Raw genomic sequence first — 23426 nt, forward strand, 5'->3', positions numbered from 1 at the left:
TCTCGCACTCACTCCCGCACTCTCGCACACACTCTCGCACTCACTCCCGCACTCTCGCACTCACTCCCGCACTCTCGCACACACTCCCGCACTCTCGCACTCACTCCCGCACTCTCGCACTCACTCCTGCACTCTCACACACACTCCCGCACTCTCGCACTCACTCCTGCACTCTCACACACACTCCCGCACTCTCGCACACACTCCCGCACTCACTCCCGCACTCTCACACACACCCCCGCACTCTCGCACTCACTCCCGCACTCTCGCACTCACTCTCGCACTCACTCCCGCACTCTCACACACACCCCCGCACTCTCGCACACACTCCCGCACTCTCACACACACCCCCGCACTCTCGCACGCACGCCCGCACTCTCGCACGCACTCCCGCACTCTCGCACACACTCCCGCACTCTCACACACACACTCCCGCACTCTCACACACACTCCCGCACTCTCGCACACACTCCCGCACTCACTCCCGCACTCTCACACACACCCCCACACCCCCGCACTCTCGCACTCACTCCCGCACTCTCGCACTCACTCTCTTACACACTCCCGCACTCACACACACACCCCCGCACTCTCGCACGCACTCCCGCACTCTCGCACTCACTCCCGCACTCTCGCACACACTCCCGCACTCACTCCCGCACTCTCACACACACCCCCACACCCCCGCACTCTCGCACTCACTCCCGCACTCTCACACACACTCCCGCACTCTCACACACACTCCCGCACTCTCGCACACACTCTCGCACTCACTCCCGCACTCTCGCACACACTCCCGCACTCTCGCACACACTCCCGCACTCTCGCACACACTCCCGCACTCACTCCCGCACTCTCACACACACCCCCACACCCCCGCACTCTCGCACTCACTCCCGCACTCTCGCACTCACTCTCTTACACACTCCCGCACTCACACACACACCCCCGCACTCTCGCACGCACTCCCGCACTCTCGCACTCACTCCCGCACTCTCGCACACACTCCCGCACTCTCGCACACACTCTCGCACTCACTCCCGCACTCTCGCACACACTCCCGCACTCTCGCACACACTCCCGCACTCTCGCACTCACTCCCGCACTCTCGCACTCACTCCTGCACTCTCACACACACTCCCGCACTCTCGCACACACTCCCGCACTCACTCCCGCACTCTCGCACTCTCGCACTCACTCCCGCACTCTCACACACACACTCCCGCACTCTCACACACACTCCCGCACTCTCGCACTCACTCCCGCACTCTCGCACTCACTCCCGCACTCTCGCACTCACTCCCGCACTCTCGCACTCACTCCCGCACTCTCGCACTCACTCCCGCACTCTCGCACTCACTCCCGCACTCTCGCACTCACTCCCGCACTCTCGCACTCACTCCCGCACTCTCGCACTCTCGCACTCACTCCCGCACTCTCGCACTCACTCCCGCACTCTCGCACACACTCCCGCACTCTCGCACTCACTCCCGCACTCTCGCACTCACTCCCGCACTCTCGCACTCACCCCCGCACTCTCGCACTCACTCCCACACTCTCGCACTCACTCCCGCACTCTCGCACTCACTCCCGCACTCTCGCACTCTCGCACTCACTCCCGCACTCTCGCACTCACTCCCGCACTCTCGCACACACTCCCGCACTCTCGCACTCACTCCCGCACTCTCGCACTCACTCCCGCACTCTCGCACTCACTCCCGCACTCTCGCACTCACCCCCGCACTCTCGCACTCACTCCCGCACTCTCGCACTCTCGCACTCAATCCCGCACTCTCGCACTCACTCCCGCACTCAATCCCGCACTCTCGCACACACTCCCGCACTCTCGCACTCACTCCCGCACTCTCGCACACACTCCCGCACTCCCGCACACACTCCCGCACTCTCGCACACACTCCCGCACTCACTCCCGCACTCTCGCACTCACTCCCGCACTCTCGCACTCACTCCCGCACTCCCGCACACACTCCCGCACTCTCGCACTCACTCCCGCACACACTCCCGCACTCTCGCACACACTCCCGCACTCTCGCACACACTCCCGCACTCTCGCACTCACTCCCGCACGCTCGCACTCACTCCCGCACTCTCGCACTCACTCCCGCACTCTCGCACTCACTCCCGCACTCTCGCACTCACTCCCGCACTCTCGCACTCACTCCCGCACTCTCGCACTCACTCCCGCACTCTCGCACTCACTCCCGCACTCTCGCACTCACTCCCGCACTCTCGCACTCACTCCCGCACTCTCGCACTCACTCCCGCACTCTCGCACTCACTCTCGCACTCTCGCACTCACTCTCGCACTCTCGCACTCACTCCCGCACTCTCTCACTCACTCTCGCACTCTCGCACTCACTCTCGCACTCTCGCACTCACTCCCGCACTCTCTCACTCACTCCCGCACTCAATCCCGCACTCTCGCACACACTCCCGCACTCTCGCACTCACTCCCGCACTCTCGCACTCACTCCCGCACTCTCGCACACACTCCCGCACTCCCGCACACACTCCCGCACTCCCGCACACACTCCCGCACTCTCGCACACACTCCCGCACTCTCGCACTCACTCCCGCACTCTCGCACTCACTCCCGCACTCTCGCACTCACTCCCGCACTCCCGCACACACTCCCGCACTCTCGCACTCACTCCCGCACACACTCCCGCACTCTCGCACTCACTCCCGCACTCTCGCACTCACTCCCGCACTCTCGCACTCACTCCCGCACTCTCGCACTCACTCCCGCACTCTCGCACTCACTCCCGCACTCTCGCACTCACTCCCGCACTCTCGCACTCACTCCCGCACTCTCGCACTCACTCCCGCACTCTCGCACTCACTCCCGCACTCTCGCACTCTCGCACTCACTCCCGCACTCTCGCACTCACTCCCGCACTCTCGCACACACTCCCGCACTCTCGCACTCACTCCCGCACTCTCGCACTCACTCCTGCACTCTCGCACTCACCCCCGCACTCTCGCACTCACCCCCGCACTCTCGCACTCACTCCCGCACTCTCGCACTCACTCCCGCACTCTCGCACTCACTCCCGCACTCTCGCACTCACTCCCGCACTCAATCCCGCACTCTCGCACACACTCCCGCACTCTCGCACACACTCCCGCACTCTCGCACTCACTCCCGCACTCTCGCACACACTCCCGCACTCCCGCACTCACTCCCGCACTCTCGCACACACTCCCGCACTCTCTCACTCACTCCCGCACTCTCGCACTCACTCCCGCACTCTCGCACACACTCCCGCACTCTCGCACTCACTCCCGCACTCTCGCACTCACTCCCGCACTCTCGCACTCACTCCCGCACTCTCGCACTCACTCCCGCACTCTCGCACACACTCCCGCACTCTCGCACTCACTCCCGCACTCTCGCACACACTCCCGCACTCTCGCACTCACTCCCGCACTCTCGCACTCACTCCCGCACTCTCGCACTCACTCCCGCACTCTCGCACACACTCCCGCACTCTCGCACTCACTCCCGCACTCTCGCACACACTCCCGCACTCCCGCACTCACTCCCGCACTCACTCCCGCACTCTCGCACTCACTCCCGCACTCTCGCACTCACTCCCGCACTCTCGCACTCACTCCCGCACTCTCGCACTCACTCCCGCACTCTCGCACACACTCCCGCACTCCCGCACTCACTCCCGCACTCTCGCACTCACTCCCGCACTCTCGCACTCACTCCCGCACTCTCGCACTCACTCCCGCACTCTCGCACTCACTCCCGCACTCTCGCACTCACTCCCGCACTCTCGCACTCACTCCCGCACTCTCGCACACACTCCCGCACTCCCGCACTCACTCCCGCACTCACTCCCGCACTCTCGCACTCACTCCCGCACTCTCGCACTCACTCCCGCACTCTCGCACTCACTCCCGCACTCACTCCTGCACTCTCGCACTCACTCCCGAACTCCCGCACTCACTCCCGCACTCTCGCACTCACTCCCGCACTCACTCCCGCACTCTCGCACTCTCGCACTTTCGCACACACTCCCGCACTCTCGCACACACTCCCGCACTGTCGTACTCACTCCCGCACACACTCCCGCACACACTCCCGCACACACTCTCGCACGCGCTCTCGCACGCGCTCCCGCCCTCTCGCACGCGCTCCCGCCCTCTCGCACGCGCTCCCGCCCTCTCGCACGCGCTCCCGCCCTCTCGCACACACGCTCCTGTGCTCTTCCATGTGTTTCCAGGCTGTCCCGTGTGCACCCGCGCACTCCAACGTGCTCCCAGACTCTTCCGCGCTCTCCCGTGTGCTCTGACACGTTCCCCCATGCTTCCACGCTCTCCGGCGCACTCACGCACTCTTAACAACATAAGAAATAGGAGCAGGAGTAGGCCATCCAGCCCTTCGAGCCTGCCCCGCCATTCAATAAGATCATGGTTGATCTGTCGTGGCTCAGTTCCACATTCCCACCCTCTCCCCATAACCCTTAATCCCCTCTCTTATCAAAAACCTATCAACCCGCATCTTAAATATATTTAGCGAGGCAGCCTCCACCACTTCAACGGGCAGAGAATTCCAGAGATTCACCACCCTTTGAGTGAATTCCCTGCCTTTTGCCTGCTACCTTTTTTAAACAGCGGCGTAACATTAGCTGGTTTCCAATTGTCCTGCATTTACCCGGAATCCAGCGAATTTTGGTAAATAATCACTTAGGCATCTACTATCACCTCTGCCATTTCCTTCAGAACCTTGGGATGCATTCCATCCGGTCCTGGGAACTTGTCCACCATCAGTCCCGTTAGTCTATCAAGCACTACCTCTCTAGTGACAGTAATCGCATTCAGGCCCTCAACTCCTACCATCCTTTTATCTTTAATATCCAGGAAACTATTCGCGTCCTCCTCCGTGAAGACCGAGGCAAAAAACTGATTTAAAGCCTCAGCCATTTCCTCATCTCCTACCACTAAATCCCCCCTCTCATCCTCTAAGGGTCCAACATTCATCCTAGCCAGGCTCCTCCTCTTTATATATTTGTAAAAATTTTTACTGTCCTTTTTTATATTTAGTGCTAGTTTAGCTTCATAGTCTATCCTTCCTTTATCAACTTCTTAGTCATTCTTTGTTGATTTTTAAACCTTTCCCAATCTTCTACTCGCCCACTACTTTTAGCCACTCTAAATGCATCAGCTTTTAATTTAATACTCTCCTTTATTTCCTTCGTTAACCACGGCTGATTATCCCTTCTGCTACATTCCTTCTTTGCCATCGTAATATATTTCTGCTGAGCATCGAAGAAGATCTCCTTAAAGATCCTCCACTGTTCCTCAGTCGTCCTACCGACCAATCTGCACTCCCAATCTACATTCGCCAATTCCTCTCTCATCCTATCGTACTTCCCTCTGTTCAAACAGAGGACACAGGTTCGGGACCCTACTTTCTCATCCACCATCTGCATCAAAAACTCAACCACACAATGATCGCTCGTCCCAAGAGGATCCCTCACAACAAGATCCCTAATTCTTCCTGCCTTGTTACACAACACCAGATCTAAGATAGCTCACTCCCTCGTTGGGTCCGCCACACACTGATCAAGGAAACTATCCCGACAGCATTCCAAGAACTCTTCCTCAAGCCCACCGCGTCTGACTTGAGTCAACCAATCAATATGCAGATTAAAATCCCCCATAATTATCGCCCGTGAGTTCCCATGCTCTCCGATGCACTTGTGCACTCTCCCGTGTGCTCCCACGCTCTCCCGCACACTCGCGCACTCTCCCGTGTGCTCCCACGCTCTCCTGCACACTCGCGCACTCTCCCGTGTGTTCCCTCGCTCTCCCGCACACTCGCGCACTCTCCCGTGTGCTCCCACGCTCTCCCGCACACTCGCGCACTCTCCCGTGTGTTCCCACGCTCTCCCGCACACTCGCGCACTCCCCCGTGTGCTCCCACGCTCTCCCGCACACTCGCGCACTCCCCCGTGTGCTCCCACGCTCTCCCGCACACTCGCGCACTCTCCCGTGTGTTCCCACGCTCTCCCGCACACTCGCGCACTCTCCCGTGTGCTCCCACGCTCTCCCGCACACTCGCGCACTCCCCCGTGCGCTCCCGCGCTCTCACGCACTCCCCCGTGTGTTCCCACGCTCTCCCGCACACTCGCGCACTCCCCCGTGTGCTCCCACGCTCTCCCACACACTCGCGCACTCTCCCGTGTGCTCCCACGCTCTCCCGCACACTCGCGCACTTTCTCCTTCACTGACAATCTGAGCAAAAACCTGAGAATGAAATGTTTGGAGTTTTTTAGAGACCTGCTGAGATTTGTGTGTTTTTGTTTCGAAACAGGGGAACGATTGGAGGCACAAGCGAGCCGTGTTCACTGAGTGAGTGTTCAGGATTGGATCTGGCTGTCATTGGGGATCACTGTTCTGGTAAATCTTCCCTGATTAACGCATTGCGAGATCTCCGGGATGACGATACGGCAGCTGCCAAGACTGGGCTGGGAAATTCGTGCACACAGCCTGCTGTGTATTCCTTCCCGAAATATCCCAACATCCGGATTTGGGAACTCCCTGAGATCAGCCCAAACTTGCAACCTGAGCGATATCTGAAGCAAGTCAATGGCAAACTCTACGGGATCTTTATAATCGTCGCTTCCGAAATCTTTAAAGAGCACCATGGCCAACTGGCCAAAACTCTTCAGAGCACCAGCAAGATGGTTCTGTTTGTTCGCACCAAGATCGACAGCGATCTCGAAGCTCATAGACAGCGACTTACAGCAGAATACAACGAAGATCAGCTTGTTAATGAGATCAGAAAGTTCTGTATCGAATCCCTGACAAAAGGATCTGTTCAGAATCCTGATGTGTACGTCCTCAGCAACCTCCAGACACACAAATATCATTTTCCATTGTTTCGCTCGAGAATTGAGAACCATCCTGAAATGATCAAGTGAGTGACGGAGCAATCCTGATCAGTGACTGACAACAGATGGAGGCTGATCCCTCCTTCCCCCTCCTTCCCCTCCTTCCCCCCTCCTTCCCCCCTTCCCCCCTTTACCCCTCCTTCCCCCCTTTACCCCTCCTTCCCCCCTTTACCCCTCCTTCTCCCCTTCCCCCTCCTTCTCCCCTTCCCCCTCCTTCTCCCCTTCCCCCTCCTTCCCTCTTCCCCCCTCCTTTCCCCCCTCCTTTTCCCCCCCTCCTTTCCCCCCTCCTTTCCCCCCTCCCTCCTTTTCCCCCCTCCCCACCCCAGTCAGTCCCTCTAACCCTGCTCATTCTGAGGGAGACGGGGCTCACCCATTCAGCCAGGTCATGGCTCGCCCTCAACACCAGTTTTCCCGCGCTGACCCCCTTATCCCTGGATGTGATCAGTATCCAGAAAGTTCTCAGTCTCAGTCTCGATCACACACAGTGACAGAGCTCCCACATCCCAGAGAATTCCAGAAATTCCCCACCCTCCGAGTGAAGGAATTCCTCCTCATCTCTGTCCGAATGACCTGCCCTGAATTCTGAGACTGTGACCCCTGGTTTCGTGGCTTTTGCTGCCAAATAATCCTGTTGGACTTTAACCTGCTGTTGTGAGACTTCTTACTGTATGAACCCCAACCCCCCCCAACCCTGGAAAACATCCTTCCTGTATCTATCCTGTAAGAATTTTCTAAGTTTTAGTGAGATCACCTCTCATTCTTCAGAATTGTAGAGAACCAGTTTTCCCCAATCCCCTTCTCACTCCACAATCCCACCCTCCCAGGAATCAGTCTGGTGAACATTCACTGCACTCCCTCTGTGGCGAGTATATCCTTCCTGAGGTCAGGAGACTAAAACTGTACCCAATACTTGGTCTCACCAAGGCTGCTTACGTGTGTAACAGGGTATGTTCACTACTGTACACACACACTCTCTCGAGAGGAGGTTCACTAGGCTGATACCGGAGATGAGGGGGTTGGACTACGAAGAGAGACTAAATAGACTGGGTCTGTACTCATCGGAGTTTAGAAGGATGAGGGGGGATCTTATAGAGACGTATAAGATAATGAAGGGGATGGATAGGGTAGAGGTAGAGAGATTCTTCCCGCTTAGAAAGGATAGCAGGACTAGAGGGCACAGCCTCAAGATAAGCGGGGTGCAGTTTAGATTGGAGTTGAGGAGGAACTTCTTCACTCAAAGGGTGGTGAATCTCTGGAATTCTCTGCCCGTTGAAGTGGTGGATGCTACCTCGCTAAATATATTTAAGTCACAGGTGGATAGGTTTCTGATAGACAGGGGAATTAAGGGTTATGGGGAGAAAGCGGGAAAGTGGAACTGATCCACTTCAGATCAGCCATGATCTTATTGAATGGCGGGGCAGGCTCGAAGGGCTAGATGGCCTACTCCTGCTCCTATTTCTTATGTTCTTATAAAGGCCAACATCTCATTTACCTCCCTTATTACTTCATGTACCTGCAGGGATGTAAACACATTGGACAGAGAACAGGAGAGGTTTACAAGAACGGTCCCAGGGGATGAGAAACTTCAGTAATGATGTTAGATTGGAGAGGTTGGGACTGTTCTTAGAGAGAAGCCAAGGGGAGATTTAATGGAGATGTTTAAAATCCTGAGGGGATTGGACGGAGTTGAGGGGGAAAAACTGTTCCTGCTCATAAAAGAGTCGAGAACGAGAGGGCCCAGATTTAATATCATTTACACAAGAGGCAGATATGATGTGAGGGAAGATTCTTACACAATGAGTGGTTGGGGTCTGGAGTGCGCTGCCTGGAAGTGTGGTGGAGGCAGCTTCAATCAAGGCATTAGATGATTATTTGAACAGAAACGACGTGCAGAGGTATGGGGAAACGGCGGAGGAATGGCAATGGAGCCAGTGCAGACACGATGGGCCGACTGGCCTTCTTCTGCACCGTAATGATTCTGTATTGTTAACTTTCAGTGAATTATAAGCATGGACAATGCAGACTCCACAATTCTATAAACCACCTCCCCCTTGTATTTCCCCAATTGCCTTTGGAAAGTTATTATTGAATCTGCTTCCGCCGCCCTATCAGGCAGCGCCTGAGATCACAGCAACTCGCTGAGTGAAAAAAACATTCTCCTCTTCGCTCCCCCCGCTCCCCACTACTGATCCCTGAATCCCTCCACTCAGATCCCTGTCACAGTGCGGGAAGGGCTCTTATCAAACTCCCAGCTGACATCCTGTGTGAGGGTGACAGGGAGAACCTTTCCCTCCTCGTCCTTCTCCAGCCGTCTGCAACCCTTGACCTGGTGAACCCCCCCCATCCTCCTCGATCACCCTCCATCCGCCCCGCTCCTCCCCCCCCCCCCCCCACTTCTCCATCGCCCAGCTGGGTGGCTCGGCCCGCCCCTGCTTCCATTCTTCTCCATCCAATCAGAGCCAGGGACTCACTGCTCCTCTTCCTAACCCCGCCCTTTCCCTCTGGTGACCCCCCCCACCGCCCCCCCCTCCCCCAGGAGAGTAAGAAGTCTCACACCAGGTTAGAGTCCAACAGATTTATTTGGTAGCAAAAGCCACTAGCTTTTGGAGCGCTGCACCTTCATCAGGTGAGTGGGATTTCAGTTCACAAACAGGGTATATAAAGACACTAACTCAATTTACAAAATAATGGTTGGAATGCGAGTCTTTCCAGATAATCAAGTCTTAAAGGTACAGACAATGTGAGTGGAGAGAGAGTTGAGCACAGTTTAAAGAGATGAGTATTGTCTCCAGGCAGGACAGTTAGTGAGATTTTGCAAGCCCAGGCAAGTCATGGGGGGTTACAGATAGTGTGACATGAACCCAAGATCCCAGTTGAGGCTGTCCTAGTGTATGGAGCTTGGCTATCAGTTTCTGCTCAGCGACTCTGCGCTGTCATGTGTTGTGAAGGCCGCCTTGGAGAATGTTTACCTGAAGATCAGAGGCCAAATGCCCGTGAACGCTGAAGTGTTCGCCCACAGGAAGAGAACAGTCTTGCCTGGTGATTGTTGAGCAATGTTCATTCATCCTTTGTCGTAGTGTCTGTATGGTCTCCCCCAATGTACCGTGCCTCAGGACATCCTTTCCTGCAACGTATCAGGTAGACAACGTTGGCCGAGTTGCAAGTGTATGTACCGTGTACCTGGTGGATGGTATTCTCATGTGAGTCGTAGAGTCACAGAGGTTTACAGCATGGAAACAGGCCCTTTGGCCCAACTTGTCCACACCGCCCTTTTTTTTAAACCCCTAAGCTAATCCCAATTGCCCCCATTTGGCCCATATCCCTCTATACTCATCTATACTCATCATTGTTTGCTGGAGCAGACGAGTGAAGGAGCAGGGAGACAGATAAGAAACTACCTATTAAAAACCTGTTTAAATAAGTTTAAAGCACTTTGTAGTAAGAACTAACCTTGTAGAACTGTTTAAATCATTTAAAAGCATTTTTGTGGGCTTTTTGTATTTACCGCTTTAAGGATTCTGAGGGAGTGGATAGCAGGGAGTTGTGGGTCAGCAGGCTTTAAATCAGCGCCAGGTTTAAAAGGAGGCCTGGTGTAGACAGCAGGCAGCGTCGGAGCGGGCAGTGGAGTGAGAGGGAAGCAGAGTGAGCTATTAGGGCTTAAGATCCAAAGGGCTGGAGAGAAAAAGGGCCAGGTAAGTTCGTGTGGAAATTTTCAATAGTACTACAGTGAATAATGGAGGGGCATGTGATGTGTGGTTTCTGTATGATGTGGGAACTGGTGGACCCCAGGGTCCTCCCCGGTGACCATGTCTGCAGTAAGTGCAGGTTGCTGGAGGAGCTCCAGCTCAAGGTAGATGAGCTGGCCTCTGAGCTACAGACACTGAGGCTCATCAGGGGGAGAGAAGGTGCCATTGTCAATGGGGTGCAAGTGAGGAAGGGGGGGAGAGAGAAGGAAGGGGGGTGGGGAGCGGAGGCCTCAGCATCTCAATTTGCATAACAGGTTTGAGGTTCTTGCTTCCAGTCTGGACGAGAACGAGGGAGGTGAGGTTGGTGAGCAAACTGGACACGGTACAGTGATGCAGCAGGACATAGGCAAAGAGAAGGGGAAAAGGAACGTAGTAGTGATTGGGGATAGTGGGATTAAGGGTATTGACACTGTCCTTTGTCACAATGACAAAGTGCACAGAAGGGTGTGTTGTCTGCCTGGTGCTCGGGTACGGGATGTCGCAGCTGGGCTGCAGAGGAACCTGGAGTGGGAGGGTGAGAATCCGGTTGTTGTGGTACATGTGGGTGCCGGCGACGTAGGCAAAGTGCGGACTGAGGATCTGGGGAGGGAGTATGAAAAGCTGGGAATGGAATTAAAAAGTAGAACCGACAAGGTGGTTATCTCTGGGCTACTGCCTGAACCGAGTGCAGACAAGCGTAGGGTTGACTGGATTAAGGAAGTGAATGGGTGGCTCAGGGATTGGTGTGGGAGGAATGGGTTTGAATTTATGGGGCATTGGCACCAGTATTGGGGTAGGTGGGACCTGTTCGGGCGGGAAGGGGTTGGTCTGAACCGTGCTGGGACCAGAGTCCTGGCGAATCGAGTAAAGAGGACTGTAGACAGGGCTTTAAACTAATTGGGGGGGGGAGGGTGCGAGGGTAGGTGACATTACGAGGTCTAAAGTTAAGGATAGGGTACAGGTAAGGGTGGAGGCCGAGGATGTCCCAATAATAAAGGGAGTAGGGGGCGTGAGTATGAATAGGGTCCAGGGGAAGGCTGGGATGAAGGCACTTTATCTGAATGCACGAAGCATTCGGAATAAAGTGAATGAGCTGGTGGCGCAGATCGACACAAATGGATATGATCTGGTGGCCATTACAGAGACGTGGCTGCAAGGTGACAGGGACTGGGAGCTGAATGTACAGGGCTATCAAGTGTTTAGGAAGGATAGGCGGGAGGGAAAAGGGGGGGGCATAGCTCTGCTGATTAAGGATAGCATCAGGGTGGTAGCAAGGGATGATATTGGAGCCAAAGAACAGAACGTGGAATCGTTGTGGGTGGAGATTAGGAACAGCAAAGGGAGGAAGACACTGGTGGGTGTCGTCTATAGGCCCCCGAATAATGATCTGGAGGTGGGGCGGGCTGTTAACGCGCAAATAAGTGCGGCGTGCAGGAATGGGACGGCTGTAGTTATGGGGGATTTCAATCTGCATATTGATTGGTCGACCCATGTTGGACGCAGTGGGCTCAAGGAGGAGTTCTTGGAATGCTGCCGGGATAGTTTCCTTGAACAGTGTGTGCTGGAGCCGACGAGGGAGCGAGCTATCTTGGATCTGGTGCTATGTAATGAGGCGGGTAGAATCAGGGACCTTGTGGTGAAGGATCCTCTTGGGGAGAGTGATCATTGTATGGTGGAGTTTCTGGTGCAGATGGAGGAGGAGAAAGTGGGTTCCCGGACACGCGTCCTTTGTTTGAATAGAGGGGAGTATGGTAGGATGAGAGAAGAATTGGCGAATGTTGACTGGGGGAGCGCGTTGGAGGGAGGGTCTGCTGAGGAGCAGTGGAGGATTTTTAAGGAGATCTTTCTTGGTGCTCAGCAGAAATTTATTCCAATGGTCAAAAAGGACCATAGGAGGAGAGGTAATAAGCTGTGGATAACGAAGGAGGTGAAGGAAAGTGTTAAATTAAAAGTGGAGGCGTTTAGAGTAGCTAAGAGTAGTGGGCGAGAAGAGGATTGGGAGAGGTTTAAATGTCAACAAAGATTGACAAAGAAATTGATAAAGAAGGGTAGGAGAAACTATGAAGCTGGGCTAGCGCTTAATATAAAAAAGGATAGCAAGAGTTTTTATAAGTATATAAAAAGGAAGAGGCTGGCTAGGGTGAACGTTGGTCCTTTAGAGGATGAGAAAGGGGACCTAGTGGTAGGGGATGGGGATATGGCGAAGGTCTTGAATAACTTTTTTGTTTCGGTCTTCACGGAGGAGGACGTGAATAATTTGCCGGGTGTTAGCGATGGAAAGGTGGTAGGACTGGAGGGTCTCGATGACATTACTGTTACTAGAGAGGCGGTGCTCGACAGACTGGAGGGGCTGATTGTGGACAAGTCCCCAGGACCGGATGGAATGCATCCGAGGGTTCTGAAAGAAATGGCGGAGGTTATAGTGGATGCCTTGGTGGTTATTTTCCAGATGTCACTGGATTCCGGGGAAGTGCCGGAAGATTGGAAAGCGGCTAATGTTACGCCGTTGTTTAAGAAGGGTGCCAGGCAAAAGGCGGGGAATTATAGGCTGGTTAGTTTAACGTCTGTTGTAGGTAAAATGTTAGAATCCGTCATCAAGGAGGAAATAGCGAGGCATCCTGAGGGGAATTGCTTGATAGAGCAGACGCAGCATGGTTCCGTTAAAGGGAAGTCGTGTCTGACAAATTTACTGGAGTTCTATGAGGATGTGTCTAGGGTGGTGGATAGAGGAGAGCCGGTGGATGTGGTCTTTCTTGATTTTCAGAAGGCGTTTGACAAGGTACCTCCCAAGAGGTTGTTGCAGAAGGTCAGGGGACATGGAGTTGGGGGTAGGGTGTTAGCGTGGATAGAGGACTGGTTGTCAAATAGGAGGCAGAGAGTGGGGGTCAATGGGTGCTATTCGGATTGGTGGTTGGTGACTAGTGGAGTGCCCCAGGGGTCGGTGCTGGGGCCTCAGCTATTTACCATTTATATAGATGATCTGGAGGAGGGAACCGAGTGTAGGGTGTCGAAATTTGCCTTTGACACCAAAATTGGTGGAACGGCAAATTGCGCGGAGGGTGTGGAGAGTCTGCAGAAGGATCTAGATAGGCTGGGCGAATGGGCCAGGAACTGGCAAATGGAATTTAATGTTGGCAAGTGCGAGGTGGTCCACTTTGGCAGGAATAATGGTAGGAAGGATTATTACTTATGTGGCGAAAAACTGCAGCAGGCGACGGTGCAGAGGGACCTCGGGGTCCTTGTGCATGAGTCGCAAAAACCCAGCTTGCAGGTGCAGCAGGTGGTCAGGAAGGGAAATGGGATGCTGGCCTTCATAGCGAGGGGGATTGAATATAAAAGTAGGGAGGTCTTGCTGCAGCTGTATAGGGCATTGGTGAGGCCGCAGCTGGAGTACTGTGTGCAGTTTTGGGCGCCGTACTTACGCAAGGATATTTTGGCCTTGGAGGGAGTGCAGAGGAGGTTTACTAGGCTGATACCGGAGTTGAGGGGATTGAGCTATGAGGAGAGGCTGAATGAACTCGGCTTGTACTCGTTAGAGTTTAGAAGAATGAGGGGAGATCTCATTGAGACGTATAAGATGATGAATGGGATGGATAGGATAGAGGTGGAGAGACTCTTCCCACTCAGAAAGGACAATAGGACTAGGGGGCACAGCCTCAAGATAAAGTGGGGGTGGTTTAGAACGGAGTTGAGGAGGAACTTCTTCACTCAAAGGGTGGTGAATCTCTGGAATTCTCTGCCCGTTGAAGTGGTGGAGGCTACCTCGCTAAATATTTTTAAGAAGCGGGTTGATGGGTTTTTGATAAGAGAGGGGATTAAGGGTTATGGGGAGAAAGCGGGAATGTGGAACTGAGCCACGACAGATCAGCCATGATCTTATTGAATGGCGGGGCAGGCTCGAAGGGCTAGATGGCCTACTCCTGCTCCTATTTCTTATGTTCTTATGTTCTTATACCCATGTAACTGTCTAAATGCCTTTTCAAAGATAAAATTGTACCCGCTTCTACTACTACCTCTGGCAGCTTGTTCCAGACACTCACCACCCTCTGTGTGGAACAACTGACCCTCCAGACACTTTTGTATCTCTCCCGTCTCACCTTAAACCTCTGCCCTCTAGTTTTAGACTCTCTTACCTTTAGAACTATAGAACATTACAGCTCAGAAACAGCTTTTGGCCCTGCTTGTCTGTGCCGAACCATTTTTCTGCCTAGTCCCAGTGACCTGCACTTGGACTGTATCCCTCCACACCCCTCTCATCCATGCACCTGTCCAAGTTTTTCTTAAACGTTAAAATTGGGAAAAGATATTGACTATCTAGCTGATCTGTGCCCTTCATTATTTTATAGATCTCTATAAGATCACCCCTCAGCCTCCTACGCTCCAGAGGAAAAAAGTCCCAGTCTATCCAGCCTCTCCTTATAACTCAAACCATCAAGTCCCAGTAGCATCCTAGTAAATCTTTTCTGAGCTCTTTCTGGTTTAATAATATCCTTTCTATAATTGGGTGACTAGAACTGTACACAGTATTCCAAGTGTAGTGTTGTGAGATGATGTCATCCATGTTGATGATCAGGCATGTCTTGCAGAGGTTGCTGTGGCAGGGTTGTGTGGTGTTGTGGTCACTGTTCTCCTGAAGGCTGGGTAGTTTGCTGTGAACAATTGTCTGTTTGAGGTTATGTGGTTGTTTGAAGGCAAGAAGTGAGGGTGTGGGGAGGGCATTGACGAGATGTTCGTTTTCATTGGTGACATGAGAAGGTGTCGTAGCTTCTCCGCTCCGGGGAAGTACTGGATGACGAAGGGTACTCTGTCCACCGTGTCCCGTGTTTGTCTTCTGAGGAGGTCAGTGCGGTTTATCGCTGTGGCGCATCGGAACTGTCAATCTGTGAGTCGAGCGCCATATCCTGTTCTTATGAGGGCATCTTTCAGCGTCTGGAGGTGTCTGTCACGATCCTCCTCATCTGAGCAGATCCTGTGTGTATGGAGGGCTTGTCCGTAGGGGATGGCTTCTTTAACGTGTTTAGGGTGGAAGCTGGAGAAGTGGAGCATCGTGAGGTAATCCATGGGCTTGCAGTACAGTGAAGTGTTGAGGTGACCGTCCTTGATGGAGATGTGTCTGTCCAAGAATGCAGCTGATTCTGGAGAGTAATCCATGGTGAATCTGATGGTGGGATGGAACTTGTTGATGTCATCATGTAGTTGTTTCAGTGATTGCTCACCATGAGTCCAAAGAAAGAAAATATCATTGATGTATCTAGTGTATAGCATCGGTTGAAGGTCCTGTGCGGTGAAGAAGTCTTGTTCGAACCTGTACATAAAGGTGTTGGCATACTGAGGTGTGAATTTGGTCCCCATGGCTGTTCCATGTGTCTGGATGAAAAACTGGTTGTTGAAGGTGAAGACATTGTGGTCCAGGATGACATTTTCTTCCTCAACCGGGATCTTGGGTTCATGTCACACTATCTGTAACCCCCCATGACTTGCCTGGACTTGCAAAATCTCACTAACTGTCCTGTCTGGAGACAATACACATCTCTTTAACCTGTGCTTAACCCTCTCTCCATTCACATTGTCTGTACCTTTAAGACTTGATTACCTGTAAAGACTCGCATTCCAACCATTATTTTGTAAATTGAGTTTGTGTCTTTATATGCTCTGTTTGTGAACAGAACTCCCGGTCACCTGACAAAGGAGCAACGCTCCGAAAGCTCGTGGCTTTTACTACCAAATAAACCTGTTGGACTCTAACCTGGTGTTGTGAGACTTCCTGTGTTTACCCCAGTCCAACGCCGGCATCTCTACATCATGGCTCTCAAGGATCCATCCTTGGCCCCTCCTATTCCTCACCCACTCACTGCCCCTCCCCCCACCCCCGCCAACCCTCAGTGACAACATCTGGACACCGTGCCTCCAGCACCATTTTAGAAACATAGAAACTAGAATGACCTCCTTCTGCTCTGAAGGGATTCAATGATGAAAGAGAAAATGGGGAGAAACCGCGAGCCTGTCAGCATCAACAGGAGAATCATTGCAATCTCAAACATTAACTTTGTTTCTCTCCTTGGATGCTGCCAGACTGGCTGAGTTTATCCAGCATTTTCTGTTTTAATTTCTTTAAATGGAGATAGATTGGGAAATATTCACTGTCTGTGCAGAGCCTGCACATTTCCCCCGTGTCTGTGTGAGTTTCCTCCGGGTGCTCTGGTTTCCTCCCGCAGTCCAGAAATGTGTGGGTTAGGGTGCATTGGCCATGATAAATGTCTTCACTTAAGATTGCCGCACTGTCAGAGGGTCAGTGCTGAGGGAGTGCCGCACTGTCAGAGGGTCAGTGCTGAGGGAGTGTCGCACTGTCAGAGGGTCAGTGCTGAGGGAGTGCCGCACTGTCAGAGGGTCAGTGCTGAGGGAGTGCCGCACTGTCAGAGGGTCAGTGCTGAGGGAGTGCCGCACTGTCAGAGGGTCAGTGCTGAGGGAGTGCCGCACTGTCAGAGGGTCAGTGCTGAGGGAGTGCCGCACTGTCAGAGGGTCAGTGCTGAGGGAGTGCCGCACTGTCAGAGGGTCAGTGCTGAGGGAGTGCCGCACTGTCAGAGGGTCAGTGCTGAGGGAGTGCCGCACTGTCAGAGGGTCAGTGCTGAGGGAGTGCCGCACTGTCAGAGGGTCAGTGCTGAGGGAGTGCCGCACTGTCAGAGGGTCAGTGCTGAGGGAGTGCCGCACTGTCAGAGGGTCAGTGCTGAGGGAGTGCCGCACTGTCAGAGGGTCAGTGCTGAGGGAGTGCCGCACTGTCAGAGGGTCAGTGCTGAGGGAGCACCGCACTGTCAGAGGGTCAGTGCTGAGGGAGTGCCGCACTGTCAGAGGGTCAGTGCTGAGGGAGTGCCGCACTGTCAGAGGGTCAGTGCTGAGGGAGCACCGCACTGTCAGAGGGTCAGTGCTGAGGGAGTGCCGCACTGTCAGAGGGTTGATTAAGTGTATGATTTTGTTGTGACTTTTTACTGTTTTGTGTATTTGGATTTTATTTACAGATTGTTCGGTAACTTCTTGCTGATGGTCACTGTGTGTTGTTACGTTTTCAGATCTGAATTAATTCATCGAGTTAGCAAAGAGGAACAGGAAGAAATGAACGTCGCTTTTCAATCGGGTGGACTCCCTGAACTTGTCTCAAAAGTTGTGGGAAGTCTGCACTCGCTGGAGAATTTTCCTGTGAACATTGGTGTTACTGGCGAGTCCGGAGCAGGGAAATCCTCCCTGGTCAATGCCATTCGAGGTGTAGCTGATAACCAAGAGGGAGCTGCTGGTACTGGGGTCACAGAAACCACCATGAGACCAGCCAGTTACCCACACCCCTCCCTGGGTCAGCTGCTAATCTGGGACCTTCCCGGACTGGGAACGCCGGATTTCCAGTTGGAGAACTACAGGGAAAAGGTGGGCTTCAGCAGGTATGACATCTTCATCATTGTAGCTTCAGAACGCTTCAAAGAAAATCACGCTAAACTGGCAAAATGGATCAGCGAGCGTGACAAGACTTTCTACTTTGTCCGTACGAAGATTGACAGCGACGTCCAGGCCTCGCTGAGTCGGCGGGGGATTCCCCAAGAACAGACGCTGGACACGATCAGAGGGGATTCACTGAAGTATTTACAGGAACAGGGTGTGAAGTCACCACAGGTCTTCCTGGTGTCGGCCTTGGATTTCAACAGTTACGACTCAGAACAGCTCCTGGGAACTTTGAGCAGAGAGATTCCCAGGTACAGAAAGCGAGCGTTCCTGAGATCCATCCAGATTCCCACTTCCCAGATGATTGAGAGGAAGAGGAGTTCCCTCAGCTCAGAGGTTTGGAAGTTAGCTCTCTTATCTTCTGTTGCAGCGGCGATTCCCATCCCAGGGCTGGGGATTGCGTGTGACGTCGGGATATTACAGCAGAACGTGCTCTCCTACTACAAGAGCTTTGGTCTTGATGAGGAATCTCTCAACAGGATGTCAGCTGAGTTTGGGAAGCCAGTGGAGGAATTGAAAGCTCAATTCACTTCACCCCAGCCAACAGATATCAATAGATGGCTTATTTACAAACTCCTGACCAACAGTTCTGGCATGGGGTTAATGGTGACTGAATATCTGGTACGTGGCACCCCCATTGTTGGTTCAGTTGTGGCAGGAGGAGTTGCATTCCAAATAGTACAGCGGATGTTGAATGGATTTCTGCGGGGTCTGGAGTCAGATACAGGAAAGGTTCTGCACTGTCTCATCCACTCACAGCTAGAGTAGTGAACAGACTTGGCAGAGAGGATTGGTACCGGGGGGGTGGGGGCACGCTTGTTCGGGATGAACTTTCAATGCAGCAGCTGGACACCTGTCCTGTCAAACAGGTCACACTTACTCTGAGTAACAACCTTCTCCTGAGTCAGGATCTGCCCGTTTCTCAATTCATTTTCGGGACCTGGGTGTCGCTGGCTGAACCAGCATTTATTGCCCATCCCTAATTGCCCCTTGAGGAGGTGGTGGTGAGCTGCCTTTTTGAATCACTGCACCCCCATGTGGTGTAGGTAAACCCACAGTGCTGTTAGGGAGGGAGTTCCAGGATTTTGGCCCAGCGACAGTGAAAGAATGATGTCTGCTACGACTCTCCCCAACTTTACAGATGCACCATGGAAAGCATTCTTTCTGGGTGTATCACAGCTTGGTCTGGGCTCCTGCTCTGCCCAAGACCGCAAGCAGCTACAAAGGGTCGTGAATGTAGCCCAATCCATCACAAACCAGCCTCCCATCCATTGACTCTGTCTACACTTCCCACATAATTAAGGACCCCATTGCCCCCGGACATTCTCTCTTCTAACTTCTGCCAGGAGAAAGATACAAAAGTCTGAGGTCCCGTACCGACCGACTCAAGAACAGCTTCTTCCCTGCTGCTGTCAGACTTTTGAATGGACCTACCTCGCATTAAGTTGATCTTTCTCTACATCCTAGCTATGACCGTAACATTACATTCTGCACTCTTTGTTTCCTTCTCTATGAACGGTATGCTTTGTATAGCGCCCAAGAAACAATACCTTTCATTGTATGTTAATACATGTGACAATAATAAATCAAATCAAATATATTTGTAAGTCAGAATGGTGAATGAATTGGAGGGGAAGCTCCAGGTGTGGTATACCTGGGAATACCATCTCGATGGCAATGGTCGTGGGTTTGGAAGATGTTTGAAGGATTGGGGTGGAGTGATTATGGGATAACAAGCTCAGCTCAGGGTCAATTCTCTTGTGTTGTAATGACCCTGAGGCTGGAATTCTCCCACCCTGCCCACCACTAATCAGGTGAGTTGCGGATGATGTCAAGGCCCATTGACATTCCGGCAGGATTTTCCGGCTTTTAGACCAGCGCGGTCGGAGAATCCCACCCAATGATTCTGTAACTCTCAGAGTGGCTCAGGATCCCGAGTGGCGAACACAGGCTTCAGACTCACAGGGTCGCACTGAGGGATCCAGTGTCCAGACCAGAGTAACCGGGGTCCAGTCTGGGCCCACAGCTTAGGGATATCGATCGTGGAGGGGGATTGACTGGCCATCAAAGGGTTAAATTACGTGGGCAGGTTGTATAGGCCAGACTTCCTGGAGTCTTAAGGGATGATCCGATCAGTGTTTAAAGTGATGAAAGGATTTGACCGGGTCGAGTGAGAGAAACTGTTTCCTCTGACGGGGAGTCCAGAACGAAGGGTTGGGGGGGGTGGGGGGCCCATTCAGGGGTGGGGGGGATATCAGGAAGTCACACAGAGGGGAGTGGGAATCTGGAACATTCTCTCATAGAGAGGTGGATACAGATTGTCAATTGGGAATTTCCAGGCTGAGATTGATCGATATTTGTTCAGGAAGGGCTGACATGAGGATGTGAGCTGGAACTAAGGCAGTTAATTGGAGTAAGATAGAGATCAGATCTGATGGAATAGGGAATCTGGTTCTGTTGACTGGCTGATTAGAATCAAAGAATCCTTTCAGTGCAGAAGAGGCCATTTGGTCCATCGAGCCTGCACTAACTCTCTGACAGAGTATCTTTCCAAGGCCTTCTCCCCCTGCCCTATCTCTGTAAGCTTACACATTTACCGTGGCCAATTCACCTAACCTGCATGTCTTTCGGACTGTGGGGGGAAACCGGAGCACCCGGAGGAAAGCCACGGAGACACGGGGAGAACGTACAGACTCTACACAGGCAGTGACTCAAGCTGGGAATCGAACCCCGGTCCCTGGTGCTGTGAGGCAGTAGTGCTAACCACTGTGCCACTGTGCTGCCCCAAATTAGGGACCAAAAAGGAAATTTAAGAACATAAGAACATAAGAAATAGGAGCAGGAGTAGGCCATCTAGCCCTTCGAGCCTGCCCCGCTATTCAATAAGATCATGGCTGATCTGTCGTGGCTCAGTTCCACATTCCCGCCCTCTCCCCATAACCCTTAATCCCCTCGCTTATCAAAAACCCATCAACCCGTGTCTTAAATATATTTAGCGAGGCAGCCTCCACCACTTCAACGGGCAGAGAATTCCAGAGATTCACCACCCTTTGAGTGAAGAAGTTCCTCCTCAACTCCGTTCTAAACCGCCTCCCCTTTATCTTGAGGCTGTGCCCCCTAGTCCTACTGTCTTTTTTGAGCGGGAAGAGTCTCTCCACCTCTATCCTATCCATCCCATTCATCATCTTATATGTCTCAATGAGATCTCCCCTCATTCTTCTAAACTCTAACGAGTACAAGCCTAGTTTATTCAGCCTCTCCTCATAGCTCAACCCCCTCAACTCTGGTATCAGCCTAGTAAACCTCCTCTGCACTCCCTCCAAGGCCAAAATATCTTTGCGCAGGTGCGGTGCCCAAAACTGCACACAGTACTCCAGCTGCGGCCTCACCAATGCCCTATACAGCTGCAGCAAGACCTCCCTACTTTTATATTCAATCCCCTTTGCTATGTGGAGGCTGTGGGTGTTGCGGGGTTAATGAATACTTTGCCCCTCTCTTTACCAAAGAGTAAGATGCTACCCAGTGATAACAGAGGAGATACTTCAGACACTAGAAATGTTAGAATTGATATGCAGTGGTATTCATTGGCTCTCTGTTGAGGGAGCTCGGTCTCTTCTCCCTGGAGAGACGAAGGTTGAGAGGTGACCTGATAGAGGTTTATAAGATGTTGAGAGGAATAGATAGGGTGGATTCTCGGAGGCTATTTCCCAGGGCTGAAATGGTTGCTACGAGAGGACACAGGTTTAAGGTGCTGGAAAGCAAGTACAGAGGAGATGTTAGGGGTAAGTTTTTCATTCAGAGGGTGGTGAGTGAGTGGAATCGGCTGCCGTCGGTGGTGGAGGTGAACTCGCTGAGGTCTTTTAAAAGACTTCTGGATGAGTATATGGGATTTAATGGGATTGGGAGTTACAGATAGTTCTATGGCTTGGTGGGTATTGATGTGATCGGCGCAACTTGTGGGCCGAAGGGCCTGTTTGTGCTGTAGTGTTCTATGTTTTATCCCTAACTCTTTGCTTCTTGTCCATTGTACGGTTTGCTTTGTCTGTATAGCGCACAAGAAACAATACTTTTTACTGTACGTTAATACACGTGGCAATAATAAATCAGATCATTAACCAATCTTTATCCACACTAATATATTACCCTCTAATCCATTAACCCCTATCTAGCCTGTAAATCTTTTGTGTGGCACTTTATTGAATGCTGTTTGGAATTCCAGATGGATTACATCTACCTTTATCGACCCCACTGGCTCCATTCTCAAAAACCTGAGTAATTTTGTCAAAAAACATTTTCAAAGTTCATCGTTAATACTCCCTGAGTGACACATTCCTGGTGACTGACGTTAGGCTGACTGGCCTGTAGTTCCCTGTCTTCCTTCTCTCTCCGGAGTTTCAATTTTCTAACTTCCAATCCGCTGGGACCATTCCAGAATCTCGGGATTTTAGGAACATCAGAGCCAAGGCATCCATTGGCTGTGATTCTCTGGAATTAAAACTAAGTGCTGCCTCCAGCAGGAAATCCGGAATGTTTCCCGCTGTCACCGGCAATGCTCGCTGGGTGGGATCCATCCACTGATTGTTGAGAAACAAATTCCAAAAGGGAAATCCGCCAGCCTTCCCAGCATCACAGAGATCGGAGCACGGGTTTTAAAGGGCGGCCCAATCTCAGAGTGCAGTGCCAGGGTGACAGTGCCTGGGTGCAGTGCCAGGGTGACAGTGCCAAGGTGCAGTGCCTGGGTGCAGTGCCAGGGTGTCACTGTGATGCTGTCAGTGCCGGGGCATTGGTGCCAGCTTCTCCTATAGTTGGAAAGCTTCCTCGAGTGCAGGCATGCCATTCCAGTGTAAATGGTTGCAGAAGACCCACCCTGGGAAAACAAGTCAGCCACGGTCTTCAGAATCAAGAACAAGCCTGTTTAAAAAAAGCTACGGTTAGAAGTTGGAAGAAAGTTGGCTTCCGAGAACAAAGAGAAAGCCCCTTTTTCAAAAACAAACTGCAGTTAGAAAAGAAATTTTAAATTTAATCAACTGTGAAGGGAAACAAAAGCAATCAAAGCTACTGCCTTCTGTGAAATATCCTGGCCCTGTCAATCAGGGGGTTAGTTAAAGACACTGGCGTGTGAATTTTAATGTAAACAAAGCATTTCAAAGCATTTAGGCTTCTCAACAAGGTCAGAGACTCAAGAAGGAACTGGGTCCAGACTGAACAGCTGTGGTGAAAAGAGGAAGATTGAGGTTAACTGGAGTGTGACTTGGTTAAATCAACAATGAACTGTTTTATCGGCTCT

General features: G+C 52.5%; 1 protein-coding gene across 1 annotated transcript in view; it reads left to right on the forward strand.

Annotated features, from left to right (window-relative positions):
- Positions 1 to 20311, forward strand: part of LOC145349322 (interferon-inducible GTPase 5-like) — a 59000-nt gene extending 38689 nt beyond the window's left edge. The window contains exons 2-3 of the mRNA XM_080197821.1: positions 6350 to 6955; positions 17719 to 20311. Of these exons, the coding sequence (XP_080053947.1) occupies positions 6350 to 6955; positions 17719 to 18907 (1795 nt within the window). The 3' untranslated portion in view covers positions 18908 to 20311. The remainder of the gene's footprint in view (positions 1 to 6349; positions 6956 to 17718) is intronic.
- The last annotated feature ends 3115 nt before the right edge of the window (positions 20312 to 23426 follow it).

This window comes from Carcharhinus amblyrhynchos, chromosome 10, assembly GCF_965287045.1.
Source record: "Carcharhinus amblyrhynchos chromosome 10, sCarAmb.v2.hapA, whole genome shotgun sequence".
NCBI classification, from domain to species: Eukaryota; Metazoa; Chordata; class Chondrichthyes; order Carcharhiniformes; family Carcharhinidae; genus Carcharhinus; species Carcharhinus amblyrhynchos.